This window comes from Squalius cephalus (assembly GCF_949319135.1).
Source record: "Squalius cephalus genome assembly, chromosome: 6".
In the NCBI taxonomy this organism is placed as follows: domain Eukaryota; kingdom Metazoa; phylum Chordata; class Actinopteri; order Cypriniformes; family Leuciscidae; genus Squalius; species Squalius cephalus.
In genome coordinates, this window is record NC_137127.1 from 31,001,232 (window position 1) to 31,022,305 (window position 21,074).

General features: G+C 36.6%; 1 protein-coding gene across 1 annotated transcript; it reads left to right on the forward strand.

Annotated features, from left to right (window-relative positions):
- Positions 1–17,443: 17,443 nt before the first annotated feature.
- olfch1 (olfactory receptor C family, h1) lies at positions 17,444–20,702 on the forward strand (the record flags this gene model as incomplete). Its single annotated transcript, XM_079874827.1, has 6 exons — positions 17,444–17,646; positions 17,868–18,156; positions 18,251–19,075; positions 19,161–19,388; positions 19,501–19,624; positions 19,792–20,702. The coding sequence occupies 6 exons, from the start codon at positions 17,444–17,446 to the stop codon at positions 20,700–20,702; spliced, it is 2,580 nt and encodes an 859-aa protein (XP_079730953.1).
- Positions 20,703–21,074: the final 372 nt, after the last annotated feature.

A 21,074-nucleotide genomic window follows, 5' to 3' on the forward strand; every position in this document is an offset into this window, starting at 1 on the left:
TTCTTTGCTTTTCCAGCATCTTCTGCATATTTGACTCCTTACTAGCAGTGACTATGATTGTGAGATCCATCTTGTCACACTGAAGACAACTGATGGACTCATACACAACTATTACAAACCCTGCAAACATTTAGTGATGCTCAAGAAGGAAGCAACCATTGCCAGGGGGTGTACATTTTTTAACTGGATCATTGGTGTAAATTGCTCTTATTTTATTTAAAAATTCATTTAGTCCTGCCATTTAGAGGCTAAATAATATATTAGCATGTAAAACAAAATAAGATAATCAAAATAAATAAAAATTAAAAAATCAACGTCATATTGCTCAAAAGTTTACTCCTGGCTCTTAATGCATCGTGTTATATTCTTGAGCATTACCTTGCAGAATCTGAAAGATGTACGATAGGTAAACGTATGACTGTAACTATACATTGGAATCATTTTGTAAGGTTTAACATATTAATTTAAGAGCTCAGTGTTGAGACCTTTCACTGGAATTTGATTGACATGCGATCTGACCAATCATAATGCAGAAACCTGCCATTTTTGTCCGACAAACAAACCAAACCAGATAGTAGATTAAAGTCATTGGACTTGAACTTGAAAAATGCTGTGTATTGAATTCTTTTTGCAGTTCTGATGTTCATTCATGCACTGTAAAAAAAAAATATTTTGAACAATTTTGGAAACATACAATTAAATATTGACTCAACAAATTGCTTCCAACTAATTGTCCCCAAACAAAAAGATGCATTGTGGTAATTTTAGCTTAAGGTCTGAAGGTGAAATTAAAAAAATATATTCACTGAACATAAGAAATTGTGTCCAGCCAATCTATCAAGTAGAAGTGAAAAATCTGTGTTTGCCAAATAAGCTTTGAAAAAAAAAAAAAACGTATACGCATGCGCCTAAGAGAAACTGTTGGTATGGTTCAAATGTATTGCGCGGGAGGCGGGAGCACGCAGAGGAGTCGATGCTGAAGGACGACGACAGAACCGAATTTCCAGACAGAATTTCCATCATTTAAGTTATGGTGAGTATTAGCAGAGACAAATTATATATTAGTACTGAACTCTGTAGTTATTAAGTGTTTGTGTACGTTAATTTGAGTGCTGGACATGTCTCAATTTCATCATAAAACCGATAGAACGATTCTCCGAACGTTTTACTTTAGGACACAGTATATTTTACATACATAACATAATAATTTTATCGAACTTTATTATGATAATATTACATTTATGAGACATAGGTATAGGTTTCTATTATAATTTTTTTTTCTCTCAATGTAGCATCGGTAGGTCTGACTCAGGTCTCATTTAACTTCGTGAAGAAAACGGAACCACTAAGTTAACGTTACGACTTTCACAGTAAGTATTTAACAAGAGTTGTTATTGCATTTGTTCATTCCTTATTTGTGGCTAATACTGTATGATATGTAATTTGTGTTAATTTTCTTTATTGAGGCGCAATGAGACCGCTAAAACATGTGACAGTGTAACGTTAAGTTAATTCAGGCTGCATACGAAGTTGATGTCTGCCATTTTGTGTTATTCCTTGGTTAATTGCTTGGTAATGTAAAATATTTCATTTCATAACCCTATAGTCCACCTTTGCCAACCATATTGCCATATTCTGTAGGTTAGTGGATATAATTAACTGATGATATGTAACCAAATTTTATGAGACATACATGGGTAGGGCCTATAGGTTTCTGTTATAACTTTTTTTTTCTCTCAATGTAGCATCGGTAGGTCTGACTCGGGTATCATTTTTTACTTCGTGAAGAAAACGGAACCACTAACGTTACGACTTTCACAGTGAGTATTTAACAAGAGTTGTTATTGCATTTGTTCATTCCTTATTTGTGGCTAATACTGTATGATATGTAATTTGTGATAAGTTTCTTTATTGAGGCGCAATGAGACCGCTAAAACATGTGACAGTGTAACGTTAAGTTAATTCAGGCTGCATATGAAGTTGATGTCTGCCATTTTGTGTTATTCCTTGGTTAATTGCTTGGTAATGTAAAATATTTCATTTCATAACCCTATAGTCCACCTTTGCCAACCATATTCTCATATTCTGTAGGTCAGTGGATAATTAACTGATGATATGTAACCAGATCTAGTAGCAAGTTTTGATATTAAGTAGTTGCCCCTCATATAACGTTACCTTTTATTTTAATAAATCAAACTTGCAATGGTATGTCAGTGCATACATCAGGAACGAGGACAACATTTGTTTTCTGTAATCCACTATGTATCCAGCTCAGGGCACGAAATTCTTTTCTTTTTTTACTTGAGCACCAGCAAAAAGTTAGGAGCACCAACCAAAAATTAAGGAGCACCACATTTACAAATTATATATTAACAGATTTATTTTACTTAACAACAACACCAACAATGACTGGGGCTTTACACATCCTGTGGCCAGGATTTAAAATTGGGCCTTCTGGCTCTCTGTCCCCTCCTCGATTTGTTTTCAGCTGGTGGATCCACATTAACCAACTCCAGAATTATTTGTGACTTTAGGTGACAGCTTAATAGAGCTGGGCGATATGGCCAAAAAAATCATATCTCTGTATTTTTTTGATAAATGGTGATATACAATATATCTCTGTACTTTCTGGATAAAGAATATATATATATATATATATATATATATATATATATATATATAAAAATTATATGCTACAAACAATGCTGTTGAAGCATATGGAAACAAATATAGTGAATGTAATGAAGGCTATGCAATATATTATGTGCAAAAAAGTTACAACTTACACCCATTATAATGGTCACTTTCATAAAAATATACTTGTAGGTTTAAAATTCCATGACACATTTATTGTCTCTAAAAAACAAAATAATATTTCAACAACAAAATATTTTAGCAGTATATTTTAGTCAGAATTATTGCGCTACTATTATATTGTGCTCCGTCTGTTTGGCGTGCATGCGCGTGGCGGCACTCATTCACGGAAGCTTGAATTTAGCATAGATTCACTTGCAGAAGCTCGTCCTCTCCTGACAGTGAAATGGACATATTTGTTTGACTTTCTAATATTTACAGATGGAGAATATACCTGTGAAATGTAAGTTAAGTACTGAGGAAAGCACCACATCTCAAACGCATTAAACAGCGCAAATAGCCTATTTATCTGTCAGTCAGCAACAGAATCTGTCAGAGCATCTGTCAGGGCAAGCTGCTCAAAACTTGTTAAAAATATCTTACCAGTTATTTTAAAGCCCTTAATATAAGCTTGTATCATGTTTAGGACACATTGTACTATGTACTTTCACTGCAGCTGCTCACTGTGTCCACGGGTATTTTTCACAGGGCTGCAAACCGCGCTTTTCGGCGCCTCCCGCTTTTCGACGCCTATCTTTCACACGACGACATGCAAGTGTGTTGGAAGTTTCCAGGCAAAATAGAAGGTGCAAATACATATTAATAAATTGCATTTTGATGTTTGAAAGTCTCTCGGTTTTGACATAAATGCATAGGCTATATAATTGTAATTTAAAAAATAGGCCTAATTATCGATTTTCAAATATTGCCCGTCAATACAGAACGAAATATTCTGTAGCCTATTTTGCAGTCAATACTGCCGACGTTGTCTTTGTTGTATCAGGCTATATATTATGTTTAACATCCTATGTAGACTGATCTTTCAGCGCACAGAGCCACGCAGTCGCAGACAGCACGTAAAGTTTGGGAACACCGAATTGCCTTTTCTTTTTTATCTATTTTTATTTGTCAAAATAAAACGGATGCGTGTCATTACCGGTATTAGATACGTGCATTCGTCTTAAAGGGACAGCACCCAATATACCTGCAGCTGTTTGTGTCACCAAAGTTAATCAATCAACAAAAGATTCACCGATCCACCTGGGTCCCTCCCCCCACCGCCAGCGACACCCAACCCCAGCAGTTAAGCCTCTATGTTTCACTGAGTCTTCATTCTCAATAAAAAGCCCAGCCCTAAAAGAAATCTGTCAGCGTTCATTTCATCTTCTTTCTTATTCAACCTTTTAAATTTCACGTGGTAGTCAGCTCCCTGTCACATGACAACGGAGTGCAGTGAAAGGGAGTTGGGAGTGATTGACAGCTTATGTTAACCAATCGAAAATCTGCTTTAAAGTTAAGAACGTAAGGATGAAGTTTGATTGGTCATGTAACATTGGTCCAGCCACCGCGTATCAGCGCACATAAGGTACACACTGCAGTAATTTTCGAACGTGTTGTAGAGAAATTAAAACAGGTCACACCACAACCATTATTTGCACAAATATATTTTTAGGTCGCACAGATTAAATTTCAGGAGCATATGCGACCAAAATGGCAGCAATTTCGAGCCCTGCAGCTTATTATCAATGCAGAAGTAAGCTATTTTACGAGAATATGCAAGACTTCCAATTAATTTACTGCCCAGAGTGTTACTGCCAGGATCCGCCACTAGACATCCTCATGAATTCAAAAATAAAAAAGGTTAAAGTTTAAAAATATTGCTGCATGTGATTTAAAGACATAAATTAATCAAATTTGGCAGTGTTATGTAAAATAACTTCTGTTCTGTCACTTGTTGTCAGCTATTTGATGCAACGAGGCTTTGTCATTTATTTATTTTGCAGGTTTTCAGCATAAGAAGTCCATGCAGTGCCGCTTCTGCAAGTTTTCTTCACCTCACAAAGACATCCTTTTCAAGCACTACAAAACTTGCCATTGGTCAGTTAATGCAACTTCCTTTCCATGTTTACATCCAGAATGCGTTTGTATTTTCAAAACAATTGGGGCTTTAAAAACACATCTGTGGAGGGTACATCCAAAGACCGGCATAAAGGAGAATGCCACATTTTCTTGCGACCACTGTGATTTTAAGGACATCTGCTCTCCATCAACATTTCTTCACCATTTAAGAGGACATCTTAAAAACCACGAGAGGGTTCATTGTCCATTTTCAAATTGTAATTTTACTAGCAACAGTAACATCAGATTCAGAGTTCATAAGAACAGGAAGCACAAATCCCATGGGTTGAATGACTTCAGGACATCAGTTTGTCCTGAGAACAGGTGCAATGATGCAAGTCCATCTTCTTCCTTAGGATGTGCACCAAATTTCGACGAAGAAGAAGTAGAAGTGACTACTCCTGATTTTAACCCTGCAGACACTAAGCAGGCACTTGAACACAAACTTGCAGCCTTGTTTTTGTCTATGCAGACACAGCTACATGTGTCCAAAAGTGCCTCTCAGCATATCATCAATGCTGTAACTGATATTCTGACTACCTCCAAATCAAATACTTTGTCTGCAATCAAAGAAATTCTGCAGTCACATAATTGTGATGTTGATCAGTCAGTTTTTACTGATATTGCACATGTTTTACATGAGACCGACCCAGTTTTGACCGCCTGCTCTGACAAAGGTGTTCTTTCAACTGACTATAAACGAACCAGCTACTTTAAACAAAAATTCCAAGTAACTGAACCAATTGAATATGTGTTCAGCAGGGCAGACAAACAAACATTTTTTTATGTTCCCCTTCTGAAAGTTCTGCAGACATTGCTTGATCAACCGGAGGTATTTGAGAAGACATTTGCCACCAAAGAAAGTGCACAAGGTGTTTATCAGTCTTGTTTTGATGGAAAATATTTCAAAGAAAATCACCTTTTCAGTAGTCAGGATTTTTCACTTGTACTTGGGTTATACATTGATGACTTCGAAGTTGTCAACCCCTTGGGCACATCCCGCAAAAAATACAAAGTAACTGCAGTTTATTGGGTCATCTTGAACTGGCCATCCCAGAATCAGTCAAGTCTCAATTCAATTCAGTTGGCTCTGCTTGGAAAAAGTTCAGAAGTGAAGGCAAATGGATACGAATCCTTTTTTGACCCTTTAATAAGAGATTTAAAGTGTCTTGAGCAGGATGGCATCTTTGTTCAAAGGCTTAGAAAGAATGTTAGGGGAACAGTGTTCACTGTGTCTGCGGATAATCTTGGAGCCCATGGACTTGCAGGGTTTCAAGAGAGTTTCCGGGTGGATAAGTTCTGTCGATTTTGTTTGGCATCTTTAAACAACATTCAAAACACAGAGGTGAGAGAAGGCATTTTTCAACTAAGAAGTCCAGAACAACATGATCGCTGCATAACAGAGTTGAATGCAGAGAGACTTTATCACCTGTGGATGGTGTGAAATCTGAATGTGTTCTCCAGAAACATCTTAAATTCTTCCACACCATTACTGGCTTCCCTCCAGATCTAATGCACGACCTTTTTGAGGGAATAGTGCCTTTTGAGATAAGTTTATGTCTGCAGAAATGGATTGAGGCTAAATATTTTACTCTTGAGGACCTAAACAACATAATCCACTCATTTAAATACTGCTTTTCTGACCAGGTCAACAGACCTCAAAAAATTCCAAAGACTTTTTTTTCAAAGAAAACAATTGGAGGAAATGGTCACGAAAACTGGACCTTACTAAGACTGATATCTCTGATGATTGGTGGTTTGGTGCCTGAGAGCGACAAGACATGGGATCTCATCATGGATTTAAAAGATATTGTCGAGCTCGTGGTAAGCCAAAAACTAACGGAGGAGGCTGTCTGGTATCTGAAAAGCAAGATTTCCTGCCATCGTGAGTTGTTTAAAGAGGTCTTTCCTGATGCAAACTTGCATCCAAAACATCACTATCTTGAACACTATCCTGACCTGATCTGTTGCTTTGGTCCTCTAGTGAATCTGTGGACAATGCGCTTTGAGGCAAAGCACAGTTTTTTCAAGAAGGTTGTTCATGAAACACAAAATTTCAGAAACCTTCTCAAGACATTATCCAACAAGCATCAACTTATGATAGCATGTGCAATGGACTCACAAAGCTTTTTTAAAGCACCTCTACATGTCGAAAATGTTAAGGTACTTAAAATAACCTCTCTTGATGCAAGGCTGAGATTAGCAGTTGAGAGCAAGTATGCAAACCAAACTTCCTTTTCTTTCACTACAAATGCAACAGTACATGGAACCCAGTACCGTCGAGGAATGATCCTGTGTATTGGAAATGGAAATGGATTTCCAGAGTTTGGCCAGATTGACCATATCTTAATTTGTGGCACCGAGGTTGCATTCATTGTGCACAGACTTACCTCATGGTACATTGAACATTTCCGGGCATATGAGATAAATCAAATTACGCACTGTGATGTTGCAATTGTGACTCCACAAGAGATTGTTGATTTTTATCCTCTGGCTGCTTACAATGTTGGCGGAAAACGCATGGTTGTACCAAAGAGATTTTTACTTGGTTGATTAAGTTATTATAAACTTTATAAACCAATTCTGCTCATACTGTCCTCTGTCCTCCAGGTTCCAATGTTGCTGCGAGTCATTATTTCACCTGACAACGTTAGAAAAATATCTGTGCCTACCCCATCCTCAGTAGAAGAACTTTCCACATGTCTGTGTGAAAAATTGCACATAGAGCAAGGCTTTACCATTCAATATGAAGATCCAGATTTCAATAATCAACTTTGTAATTTGCATGACATCTCCGAGCTTCCACCAGAAAAAGCTACGTTGAGACTTCATTGGGAAATATTTTTAACCCCCATTTCAGAGCATTCTGAATTGACAGATGCCCCTGCAGATGCTGCAAGCACATTATCCGTCCAACCATCTACATCTGCAACTTCCTTAGATTCAACACAGGCTTCTTCTCTATTGAGGTCAGAACATTGGCCAAGCAAGTTTCCAATACCCTGCTTCTCCTTTGATGTGGAACTAAAGCTTCAGAAAGCCAACGAGGAATATGAGAAAAATGGCAAGTCCTTGACTGTCTCAAGAGACATCTTGATGGAAGTGTTGGGCAAGTTGGCAGAAGCCATATACTCATATAAGGCATACCCAAAGGATATTGATTTGAAGAATGTTGCATCTGCATTGGTAGAGAAGCATCCCTGCCTTAAACCTCCTGGATCTGAAAGTGGATGTGAAGGATGGACATTAAGTTTGAAGAACAAAATGCAAAATTACCGTCAAAAACTTCGTGTGCTTGGCTGTACAGAAATGATTGTGAATAGACGAAATGCATCCAAACAAACACTGAAAAGACCACGAAGATTTGAACTGAACTTTCTTCCTGACCTTCCAACTGGTTTTGATGAAGAAGCTTTGGAGAATGAACGCAAATGGATGGAAGAAGAGGTAAAGAAGAAAGATGTAAACAGGTGTGCTTTGAACACAAAGATGGATTTCACTTTCTCCCTCAGAAGACGTGAGGTTGTTGAAGATCAGCCTCTAATATCTACACTCAAACAACGATGGCCAGCACTCTTTAATGTGGAACAGGTATGTTTCCTAAGGCCATATTTTACATATAGTTGTTTTGTTTATTTGCCTGAAATCTCTCTCCCTTTTTGTCCTTCATGTTTCTCACATAGGTTTATGCAGAATTTAAAAGGATCAACCACATAGACCTTAAATCCACATTCCTTACATCATTGGATAACAACACCAGAGGCTTGCTGAAAATCTTCAGGGCAAAAGCAAGTCAGAGAGGCGAGTGTGACTTGGGAACTTTGCTGGACGATCTAGATGCACAGGTAGGTCACAGTTTTTATTTAAAGGGATAGTTCATGCAAAAATGTAGATTCTGTTGTCATTTACTCACCCTCATTTTGTTCCAAACTCATAAGAAATTTGTTTAGCTTTAGAACACAGATGAAGATTTTTAGTAGGGGTGCAACGGATCAAAATACTCACGGTTCGGATCGTTTCTCAGATCAGAGTCACGGATCGGATAATTTTTCAGATCAGCAAAAAAAAAAAAAAGTTATTAACACTTTTAAATGATTAAATTAAAATATATTAAATCAACTTAAAGTGCACAATGCATAATATCTTCTTTTTAACATAATTAATGAAAAACAACTTAAAGTGCAACATAAAAAGGCATTTCCTTCCTTTAAACATGGACCAATGCTTTATTTGTTTCCACTGTCATATAGGGCTGTCAAAATTGCTCAAAAATGACGTTCGAATATTCCCTCTAAAAAACACATATTCAAATTATTCGAACATCTGGTTGCGCATTTTGTCAATGACGCGCATTATGTCAATAACAGGACAAATTAATACAAAGAGACATAACTACTTGTATAGGTAGTTCATTTAAGTTTAAACATATTTGACAATGTATTACCTACACAAAAACAAGTAAATCAACTAATGGCCAAGACCGCAGACCTCACTCTCGCTCGCTCGCACTCGCAGGCACTCTTTCTCTCTCTATCACCGTCACCCATGCTGTGTTCACACCAAACGCGAATAGAGCATATGGCGCGAGTGATTTCAATGTGAAGTCAATGTAAAGACGCGTTTACGCACGTCTGGAGGTTTTGCGGCGCGAATGAGGCGTCACGCTCTCTGCGGTTTATAACGCTCGCCATGACCACGCTGTGTGTGGACTGAACATGCGCACAACTTTTTTTTCATAAATCAATCCGCAGGATCACATGTGTGCCGAACCGAAGATATTGATCCGAACTGATCACGGATCAATGTTGCACCACTAATTTTTAGTCAAATCTAAAAGATCTGCCCCTCAGAGGGTTGAGACCCCTCAGACCAAATGTACTGGCCTGACATGCGAAAATGCCCTATACAGGGTTAGTTCACCCCAAAATGAAAATTCTGTCATTAATTACTCACCCTCATGTCGTTCCAGACTAGTAAGACTTTCATTCATCTTCAGAACACAAATGAAGATCTTTTTGATGAAATTTGAGAGAATGTCTGTTCCTCCTTTGCAACGACCACTTTGACGCTTTAAAATATCATAAAGAGATAAGAAAACGAATCCATATGAATCAAGCGGTTTAGTCCAAATTTTCTGAAGAGACTCGAATGCTTTTTATGATGAACAGTGATATTGCTGTGTAACACACGAGAATGAATCTCATTGGTTAAGCAGCACATTTGAGCTTCCGAAAGAGGTTTGTTCTTGTGCGTCATTCAGGTTCGGATTAGCTTCTGCTTATGTTCGCTGATCAATGTTTAAATGTGAGTAAAAGCCTAAATTAAATCTTTCATCGTAAAAAGCGATCAAGTCTCTTCAGATCTTCAATTTGGCATAAACCTTTTGATTCATATGGATTCGTTTTTCAATCTCTTTATGAACTTTTTAAAGTATCAAATTGGTCGTTGCAAATGCAGTCAATGGAGGAACAGAAACAGACATCTCTCAGATTTCATCAAAAATATCTTAATTTGTGTTCCGAAGATTTTGGAGTTTTTGGAACGACATGAGGGTGAGTAATTAATGACATAATTTAAATTTTGGGTTGAACTAACCCTTTAACTTAGAAGACGATATACTATTTCAAAGAAATCTTCAATGTCAAAACATATGACTGGAAAAATAGTCTGTGTGGATTCATTTACTCATTCAACCTACATCCTTTAGTGAATAATATTTGTAACATTTTCTGACATTATGCGTGAAACCTGTCGGAATTGGTAAAATGATGTGCCGTAGTACCCACTACGGATGCAACAGGTCACAGTTGATCCATGACCAGGTCCCACGGTTCGGTTTTGCGTATTAATTGCTAAGTTTAACTATCAAAGAGTGAAAATTTATTATTTGCATCTGTTTTTCTTGACAGTTTTCACATTCAGGTGATTTTAAACCATTCAAGCACAAGAAGAGGCTAAAGAGAACTCGATTACATGCTGTTATCTGAGCGTACAGCTGCACACACCCGATGCGCACACACACAGAGGGAGAGGCGTTTTATATTGCGCCCATTCGCCCAAACACCAAATTGATTAATCTCCTTCCACTTGAATGGACAAATATGCATTTACACAAGTTATTCCACTTCCACATGCAGTCTTAACCCTCAGAGGTCGAAGATCACACCGGCGTGATCTGCTCGATTTTTTTCCTTATGAGTTGATTGAGACCCGAAATTCTCTTTTGACTTTGATTTTACAAAACAAGTTTCATACATCAATCGATTTTGTTAAATGTGTATTATTTTTGTGTATACTCACAATAAAAACAAAGTGTTGTGCTTTTTGCCAAATTAAGAAAAATAAACACGAAGCGAGTTCTGCCTTCTCTCTGTCCGTGTAGTCCATTCTGAAACGCGTCCGAAAATAAGCTGTAGCTCAGTGAATACTCAGTCAAACAGGCATTCAGACACACAGGCATGAAGCTTGAATTCTCTTCTTTTTAATGAAGTAATTTATATAAAAAACAAATATTCTCATCTTGTGAAATCTGTATTAAAAGAGAGCGATTCCAGTCGACCTCATTAGAGCTAATTCAAATGTAATGTGACTCCGCCCACGGAGAGCGCGTGCTATTCAAACGCAAATGGCTGAGGTAATCCGCGCAATCCTGTGAACGCCCCCCGTATCAGCTCGACAAAACCAAAACACAAGTTTATTCAGAACATTACTTGTTTACAACACAGCGCTGTGAGGAATAATGAGGAATACGAGCTGAGGAATACTAGTAAGTTTTTCCTTCTCGGGTTTCTGTTTATGAATGAATGAACGGCATAGATGCGCGCTGTTTACCACAGCTGGCAAAAAACAATATTATGTGACAGTTCTCCATTATGAACGCGAGCGCTCTAAAAAAAAAACACTAAAAGACTTTCAAACTTTCACAGAGACCTCAAAACAGAAAGTACAAATCCTTTATTTAAAACGAATTTCGTTTTGTATCAATTGTATCTTAATTTTAATAATTTTTTCATTAACAAATTTCCTGGATTTAAAGTAAATATAGGCTAGCAATCACAACATAAGGTGCTTGAACTGGAGATCATCATGAATCATGAGCCTACTCGCCTCACATGTCTAAAAAATGTGAAATATATTTACAGAAAGCTGTTTCTAAACAAAACCATCCAAAACCAAAAACTATGTAGCCTAATAAATGTGCATTTCTCCGGTGCGTTCACTAGCCTACTGCAAAGATCGCAAGTCAAAAGCCTATCGTCAACGAATGATGATTTTTTTAGCAAACTGTATTGCTATACTGAGATGAGTAAAAATCGACTGAAATATGTTGAAATAAAATGTAGGCTATTTGTATAAGCAACGTAAACTGCAAATTAACATTTATATGCCCTAATATTTCATGAAAACAACGTTACAGTCAGCCGAAATATGAAAGACAACATTTTGTTTAGTAGATTTGGGTACAGTTTTTACTGTAGAATATACTGCCTCGTCAAATAAGCTTTTGTTTAGCAATTTCTATATATAAAATAGCCTACTATTTTTGTCAAAAATAAAGTCATCAACTAAGATGTTAGCTGTTCCAATGTTGGCTATATTCAAAGTAATGAATACATAGATAAAATGTAGGCCTATAATCTTTTTTTTTTTTTTTTTTACAAAGAAAGAGTACACTTGAAATATTGTTGAAATTGTAATTATTGTTGTAATTGTAACCTTTTTAATAAAATAGCAAAACATATGTACAAGATAGATGTAAGCAAAATCTTAAATGGTCAATATAAGTCTTCTTCTAAATATCCTTTGTCCTTGCATTGTGGCTCAGCCAGTTTCACACCTGTGTGAATGGCTAATTATGCAGAGTGGGTGGGACATTGTAATTTCAGGTGTAAACCACTCCTCGTTCACGCCCCCCTCGCATATTGGCTTTCCAAGCAAAACCTGTTTTACATCAATTTAAATCAATGTATGGTTTTATGTGAACAATAAAGCAAGACTATTTTCACATAATTTTGAAGAAAAAATTCTAGGCGAGGACATCCATTAGTCAAAAGTCTTATTGACACATATTTACTATGTGTTTTGTGGCCTTATTTCAGAAATTTTAGTTTTTAGTTTTTTCAATATCCATGCATAAACATTATTCTCTCAAAAATGAAAACATGTACATTCACGTGGCTCACATATTTTTGTAGCCCTGTTTGTGCTTTATAGAGTGAATTTACACATTTGCCATTAATATGTTTATAAGCAACTGAAAAAAGCACAAATGTCAGGGCATGTCAGAACATCTCAAGGGCCCCAAAAACAGCCCAGACTCCAGAGGGTTAAATACTGCAGTTACCAGTTTGAAATACATGTATTTAATTTCCAACAAGTGGACAGTTCCTGTGGAATTATCATGTAACGACACTGATGGTACACTACAATTAACTTAACAATTACACTTTATATTAAGTGGACAGTTCCTGGAGTTACCATGTAAGTACACTGGTATCACAAGGTGAAACTTAAGTTGTAATTTAACATTAGTCCTGCCAGTCATAAATACATGAATTTCAAACTGGTAACTGCAGTATTTAAGACTGCATGTGGAAGTGGAACAACTTGTGTAAATACAAATTTTTGTTACAAAATGTAGTTACATAATTCCTGTTACACATGTGTACTTACTGAGGTGAAATAAGTGTTGTGACCAATGTCCTGTTACACATTTGTACTTGCACATACCATTCCGTGGGTTGTTACATACGTGTAGTTACACAAATACAGTTGTATATACTGTGTAACAATGTGTACTAACACTGTAGTTACATACTATGTACACATGTAGTTACCATGTAAGTTCACAGGTAATAGGGCCACTTGATATAAAGTGGGACCAAATAGTCTGCAGTGACTGCAGTGGTTCAACCTTAATTTTATGAAGAGACGAGAATACATTTTGTGAAAACAAAAATAACGACTTCATTCAACAATTTCTTCTCTTCTTTGTCAATTCCCCTAAGCTGTTAACATTCAGTGCTTCTAGGTTCTACGTCAGAACTACGATTCAGTATTGGCTGGCTCCTGCGTCGGCATCACACGCATGTATTGTGCTGCTCACGTGAACAGCGTGAGCCAATGCTGAGTTCTGACATAAAAACCTGGAAGCACTGAACTAAGCCTTTAAGTGAATGTAAACAATTAAGAAAGAAACCAGATTTGTATCATTATATTGGATACATGCATTAGCTCTTAAAGTGACAGCAGCCTATAAAATTTGCTGCTATGTCATTAAATGTAATCAAACAACAAAACACATCTTTAACAAAGATTAATCTATATTTTATTTATATAGTGAACACTATGGTGTTATTTTACATTTAATGTTCACATTTATGTACCTTGTTATTTTAATACTGTTTGCTTATCTTTAATAATGTTTAATTATTAAAAGCTAGATTTTTTTTGCTGTAGTATCAAAGTACTTAAAGTGGGCTTTAATTAATAAAGGAAAAGCAAAGTTACAACACCCCCACCCTTTCTTTTGCTGATCCGAAAAATTATCCGATCCATGACTCAAAAACCATAATATGAACCATGAGTTTAGTGATCCGTTGCACCACTAATACCCACAATCCTGTGCAGCATTTTAAGCCCTGACTAGTATTTAATACGTCATGCTATTGTAAAAGGTCTGTTTGTTTATACATTTAAAACTGTTATTTATTATAATATGTTATTATTTTCATTCCCTTGTACAGGTGGCAGACTTAACTGAGCAGAGAAGGGCTGCTGCTATTCGGGGTCTTCCTTTTTATTTCAACGAACATGGAACCATATGCAAGACTATTCTGGTAATTTTTTTATATATTTATTGTCCATTGAAAATGAACGGGATCATGTTGTTTTATCACTGCGTGTCACTGGCAGTTTAAATGGCACTAACCTCCCTCAAAGGGCATTTGAGAGAAAGTTAGCCTTCTCTCAGGCAGCTTTTGAGTCGCAAGTACCAAAATGAGTGTTTTGCTCCGCTTAAACAGTCAAATACGCACAAAATTATGTCAAACACCTGTCTTGGCCAAGTAGTCAGTTAAAATAGTCAGTTTTGGGATGTAAATGGTTGAGAAATATAACGCATGTTATGTAACAGTATATTGGAGCTGTGCATAAACTCTTGTGACAGCAGCCTAATATTCCTGCCGCTGTCTGTCATGATAATTAAAGAGCAAAAGACAAAGAAAATCACTCTGCTCTTGACTGAATAACTTTTGTAATTGTAAGCATACATCTGTATTTAATTTTTACAATGAATTATTTTACATTTGATTACTTTGATTTCTGTAGTATTTCTTACCTGAGTATTCTGTTGAACCCACCTGAAAAACTTAAAGCTGTTTATTTCATATCTCTTTATTCTATTGCATTTATTTGTGCTGTTGTTTGCGATTGTTTATTTGTTCTCATCTTATTATTGACTTTTTAGGGTTTTTTTTAATGAAAATGAAATTTTACATTGAAGGAAAGTAGTGAAGATGTTCTGGATTTATTCACTATTTGTTGACACAGTATTAATATTGCTATTTTATACTTTTTACAGAGTACAGAGGCATTGGAGCATCACAAATTTGCAACGAAAATGGGAATTATTGAAGTGGTGAGCAGCAACAGTTCAACTTCAAGATCCCTTTCCAATGTGGTAAATGTTGCAATTGTCCTTGAAGAGGAAGTTGTCCTGGAAAACATGGGAGACTTTGTGAGTGCATTCATTGTCCTCTTTGGCTTGCTCTACGCACTTAACATGGAATACAACAAGGACTTAAAATGTACCTTCGAATTCATTCAGAAGGTCTTTTTGAAAATGGGAACTGAGTGCAGCAAAAGAGTGCAAACTCTGAGGAGCAAATTATTAGAAAACTAAGACAAATTTCACTTATCCCTTAGGGGAGAAGTACCTTTTGTGAGAATGCTATTTTGCAGCTTTCTAAATATTTGCAAATGTGTTTACATGTTTAATATTTGAAGTGTAAGATGCAGTTTCATGAGCTCAAAATACCTCCTTTGGAATACTAAAGTTCAGATGAAATTACACTAAACACTGAGTGAAGTAACCCTGAAGTAATTCTCGGTTTTCCTTTTTTATTTTTATTTCTCTACTTTTGCAATCTTTTAAATATTTGTAAATGTTTTGGATGTTAAACTGTTCATATGCAGTTTCATGTGCTCAAAGTACCTCTTGTGAAAATACAACAATTCATTTGAAGTTGCACTGAACATTTGAATCAATTAACCCTCTCCAGTTACTTTCATGTATTTTTTTGATGAGAATACTAAATTTAAATGCATGATTTTAAGTTCTACTGTGCAGACAATTTCACTGTATTTACCATTTTAAGTTATTTTCACAATATTGTTAATATGTAAATAAAATGTATTAAACTGTGGCAGAATGGCTTGAGTCTTTAATATATAATGATGTAATGATATATATATATATATATATATATATATATATATATATATATCTTTTGGGGCAACAGGGAATAAACAATACAATAAAGTTGCTTTACTAATATAAATTTACCAATATACATTTCTAGTTTAGGTAAAACAAAAAAAGAAGGCTACTACAATTTAAAATATATAATTGGGCCAATAACATGGTTTGGTAAACTTTTTTTTTTTTTCAATTGGTTCAATGTATTATTTCTCATTGAGCCAAAGGTAACAGACTATTGCAACAATTGATTAAATTCAATTTACAGAATTTCACTTGGGCCAATTGAAAAATTTAGATGTTATCGGTCACTTGAAATTTTTGATTTGGGAGGGTTAGAAATTTTTTACAGTGTGTTTAATTCGTGCTATAACTAGAAGATATTATCAGTTCATGTGCTGCTTGAGTTGAGGCCTATATTAAAGCACCACAAAACAGTGTGTATTGTTTTAATTTCATAAAAATTACAAAATTTGAAAGCTGAGACTTTATTTCATACCAGAAGTAGCCTTGTCTTGTCTGTTGGCGCATTGTCAGTGTCCTCTTTGCTCCGCAATATATATTTCACTGTGTGAGAACATGTGGAGTGAGAGCGGAATGGCTTGTCGGACGTAGCGACAGTAAGAGGGGCGGGTCTTTGTGAAAGGTCAATTTAAAACTATTTAAATCTTTGTGGACTCGGCCGGACTCGACTCGGACTCGGATGTTAAGGACTCGGACTCAAGTGCGACTCGGCCCTCTTTGGACTCGGACTTGGACTCGGACTCGATTGTTAAGGACTTGGACTCAACTCGGACTCGACAATGGTGGACTCGGACCCAACACTATCTAATCTTCAAGCAAAAGAAACTGGATGAAATATTTGAATACTATAAAATACTAATCTGATTTCTGACTTAATCAATAATCACACCGTGTTAGTTTGTTGGCCTGCGGAGAACTGGCCCAGCGAATGAGTCTGCTTTCTCATTTGGCCTGAGCTTTTGTTGCATTTCACTGTTCTGACCAGCAGGGGTCACCAGTGTGTGGTGTTTGGAATGCTTCAAAACAGTGAAACATTGGGCTGGTGACTGGAGATCGTAAAAAAAAAAAAAAAAACTCACCATATGATTACATACCTTTGTTCATTGTGTGCTCATGATGAGTCTGACAAACACTATATAAACAAACTCATTGTCATCAGAAGAGTATGGGAGGTCCAGAGTCTCTGTGATGCTTGTCTTTGGTTTCTTGCTGCTCTGCAGCATTAAAACAAAGGGGGAAAAGGCTAACTGTAGTATTATAGGGCAACCAGAGTACCCCCTGCTGTCCAAATATGGAGAGATTATCATCGGAGGAGCTTTTTCAATTCACAGCAAAATAAATTTGGAAATGCCATCATTTACCGAAAAACCTCATCGTCTATGGTGCACAAGGTTTGCAACTTCTCTGCTTCTATTTTATTAATTTAACAGTGCAAATATTATATGTCCTATGGAATTGATTTTATTTTGTGAAATAAAACATTAGTTAATATTTCCAATAAGACAATCTTCCAACCTTACTGCACATATTTTTTTAATATTTTTGTGAAATCTCTCTCTCTCTCTCTCTCTCTCTCTCTCTCTCTCTCTCTCTCTCTCTCTAAACAAATTAGCCTTAATTTGAGAGAATTCCGCTTTGCTCAGACCATGATCTTTGCCATTGAGGAAATTAACAGCAATCAGATGTTGCTCCCAAACATTTCGTTTGGATACCAAATATTTGACAGCTGTGGTTCCACATTAGCCTCTATGAGGTCATCAATGGCTCTGATAAATGGCCAGGAGTTGACAGCAGAACACACCTGCTCTGGAAAAACAGCAGTTAAAGCTATTATTGGAGAATCTGAGTCTTCCTCAACCATTGTACTGTCCAGAGCAACAGGGCCCTTCAAGATTCCTGTGGTGAAATAAACATACATAATTTGTCCTATTATAAGTTACATGTGGATATAAATAAATATAGTTTCCTATTCCTTTTATCTGTTCTGTTTGACAGATTAGCCATTTTGCTACCTGTGCCTGCCTGAGCAACAGAAAGCAGTTTCCTTCTTTCTTCAGGACTATTCCCAGTGATTACTACCAGAGCAGAGCATTGGCTCAGCTAGTCAAACACTTCGGCTGGACATGGGTTGGAGCCGTGAGAAGCGATAATGACTATGGAAACAATGGCATGGCAAACTTTGTAGAGATAGCCGAGAGAGAAGGAGTATGCATCGAGTATTCAGAGGCCATATCAAGGACAAATTCCAAAGAGAAGACCGCTAAGGTCGTTGAAGTAATAAAAAAGGGCACTGCTAAAGTTCTTGTGGCATTTCTGGCACAGGGTGAAATGGATGTGTTACTGGAGGAAATTATCAGGCAAAATGTAACTGGGCTACAGTGGGTAGGCAGTGAATCCTGGATAACAGCGAGATACTTGGCAACTGAAAGAGTTTCAAAAGTTCTTGGTGGAGCAGTTGGCTTTACAATTAGCAAGTCAAAAATCCCAGGGCTGAAAGAATTTCTGCTTAAAGTTAATCCATCTCAGAACCCTTCAAATGCTCTTCTGAGGGAATTTTGGGAGATGACATTTGGATGCCGTCTCTCTTCGACAATCAGTTCTAAATTTGAGTATGAAAAATTTTGTGATGGTTCTGAAAATCTGAGTAACGTGAGTAATGCTTTCACAGATGTATCTGAGCTACGGATTTCAAATAATGTATATAAGGCAGTCTATGCTGTAGCTTATGCACTTCAGAACACAATTGCTTGCAAAACCTCAAACAGTTCATACAGTGAAAACATAACATGTGGAAATAAGGATTTAATGGTTTCCAGCCAAGTAAGTAAATCTTGGAAATATGTAATTTTTTTAATTTATTTATTTATTTATTATTAACACATTTTGGTTTTAAAAATGTTAACAGGTACTGCATTCCCTTCAAAATGTGAATTTCACAATGGCTTCTGGTCAGACAGTATACTTTGACCAAAATGGAGACCCTATGGCAAGATATGAGCTAATAAACTGGCAGAAAAAAGGAGCAGGGGAAACAAATTTTATCACTGTAGGGCACTATGATGCCTCACTACCCAGTGAACAGCAGTTTGTCATGAATTCTATCAATATAATTTGGGAAGGAGACAGTTACACGGTATGTACAAAATAACATTAGGATGTTGAGTGCCTGATATATGTCAGTTAAATAAGAAAAGAAAAAAAACTCAAAATAAGTGCAACAAAGTAAGAATGTGTAAACATGGCAGAAACCGAGCTCAGTGTGCAGTGAGAGATGCCCGCCAGGTTTCAGACAAGCTGTGATCAGAAGGAGACCAGTATGCTGCTTTGAATGTTTGCGGTGCCCTTCTGGAGAAATCAGCAACACTACTGGTGAGATGACTATCACTTAGATAGAAAGTGACAAACACATTATAATGTGCAAATAAATGAGAGACACATAAATAAATGGATGTACCAATTCCCACAATGTCATATATACCAGATTATGCTGAATGTATGAGGAAAAAAATAATGTTATGCTCTATTTGTCTTTTTAGATTCTGCTGAATGTGTCAAATGTCCTTTAGAGTACTGGTCAAACGAAAACCACAGTATGTGTGTTCTTAAGAAGGTGGAGTTCCTTTCATTCGATGAAAACATGGGAATACTGTTGACTGCATTCTCATTAACCGGGGTGTCTTTAACAATTGCAGTAGCACTGGTGTTTTACAACTTCATAGACACCCCTCTTGTGAAGGCCAGCAATGCAGAGCTGAGCTTCCTGCTTCTCTTCTCATTGTCTCTGTGTTTTCTTTGTTCACTTACTTTTATTGGTCGGCCTACTGAGTGGTCCTGTATGTTGCGTCACACAGCATTTGGGATTACTTTTGCCCTTTGTATGTCTTGTATTCTGGCAAGGACCATAGCAGTGATAATGGCTTTTAAGGCCACAGTGCCTGGATCAAGTGTCCCTCAGTGTTCACTGCCCTTACAAAGAATTAGCGTTTTCTGTTGTACTCTTTTTCAGGTAATAATATGTACCCTGTGGCTGGTATTAGCCCCTCCAATGCCATTTAAAAATATTACTCATTCATTAGATAAAATAATAGTAGAATGTGATCTAGGCTCAGCTATAGGTTTCTGGGCTGTACTGGTTTATATTGGGTTGCTCTCTGTCCTATGTTTCATTTTGGCTTTTCTGGCTCGAAAGCTGCCAGATAACTTCAATGAAGCCAAATTCATCACATTCAGTATACTTATTTTTTGTGCTGTTTGGATCACATTTATCCCAGCCTATGTCAGTTCTCCTGGAAAATTCACTGTAGCTGTGGAGATATTTGCCATCTTAGCTTCTAGTTTTGGTTTGTTATTCTGTATATTTACACCAAAGTGCTACATTATCTTACTCAAGCCAGACCAAAACACAAGGAAACATATCATGGGCAAAACCCATAATAAATCACAATAAACTTATTATCCACTTTCAAAGCAATTTACTCTAAGAACTATGCAATTTAACTTCAAATACAAGTGTAATATTGCATCACTTTATTTTGATAGTCCACTTTAGACATTCTACTAACTATAAGTAACTGCCAGTCATTAGAGTATTAGTAGACTGCCTGTTTAATATATACTAACCCTTTATTTTGATGGTCCCCCAACTAACATTCTACTGACTTTGCAAGTACATCAACTTATTCCACTGACCCTAACAGTCTACTAAAACCCTTATGAGGAGTTAACATTTAGTTGCAAATCAACAAGAGTTAGTTGGCCTGTACTTGCAAAGTAAAAAAAAAGAAAGAAAGAAGGATTCACTCAAATATGTAACTAAATT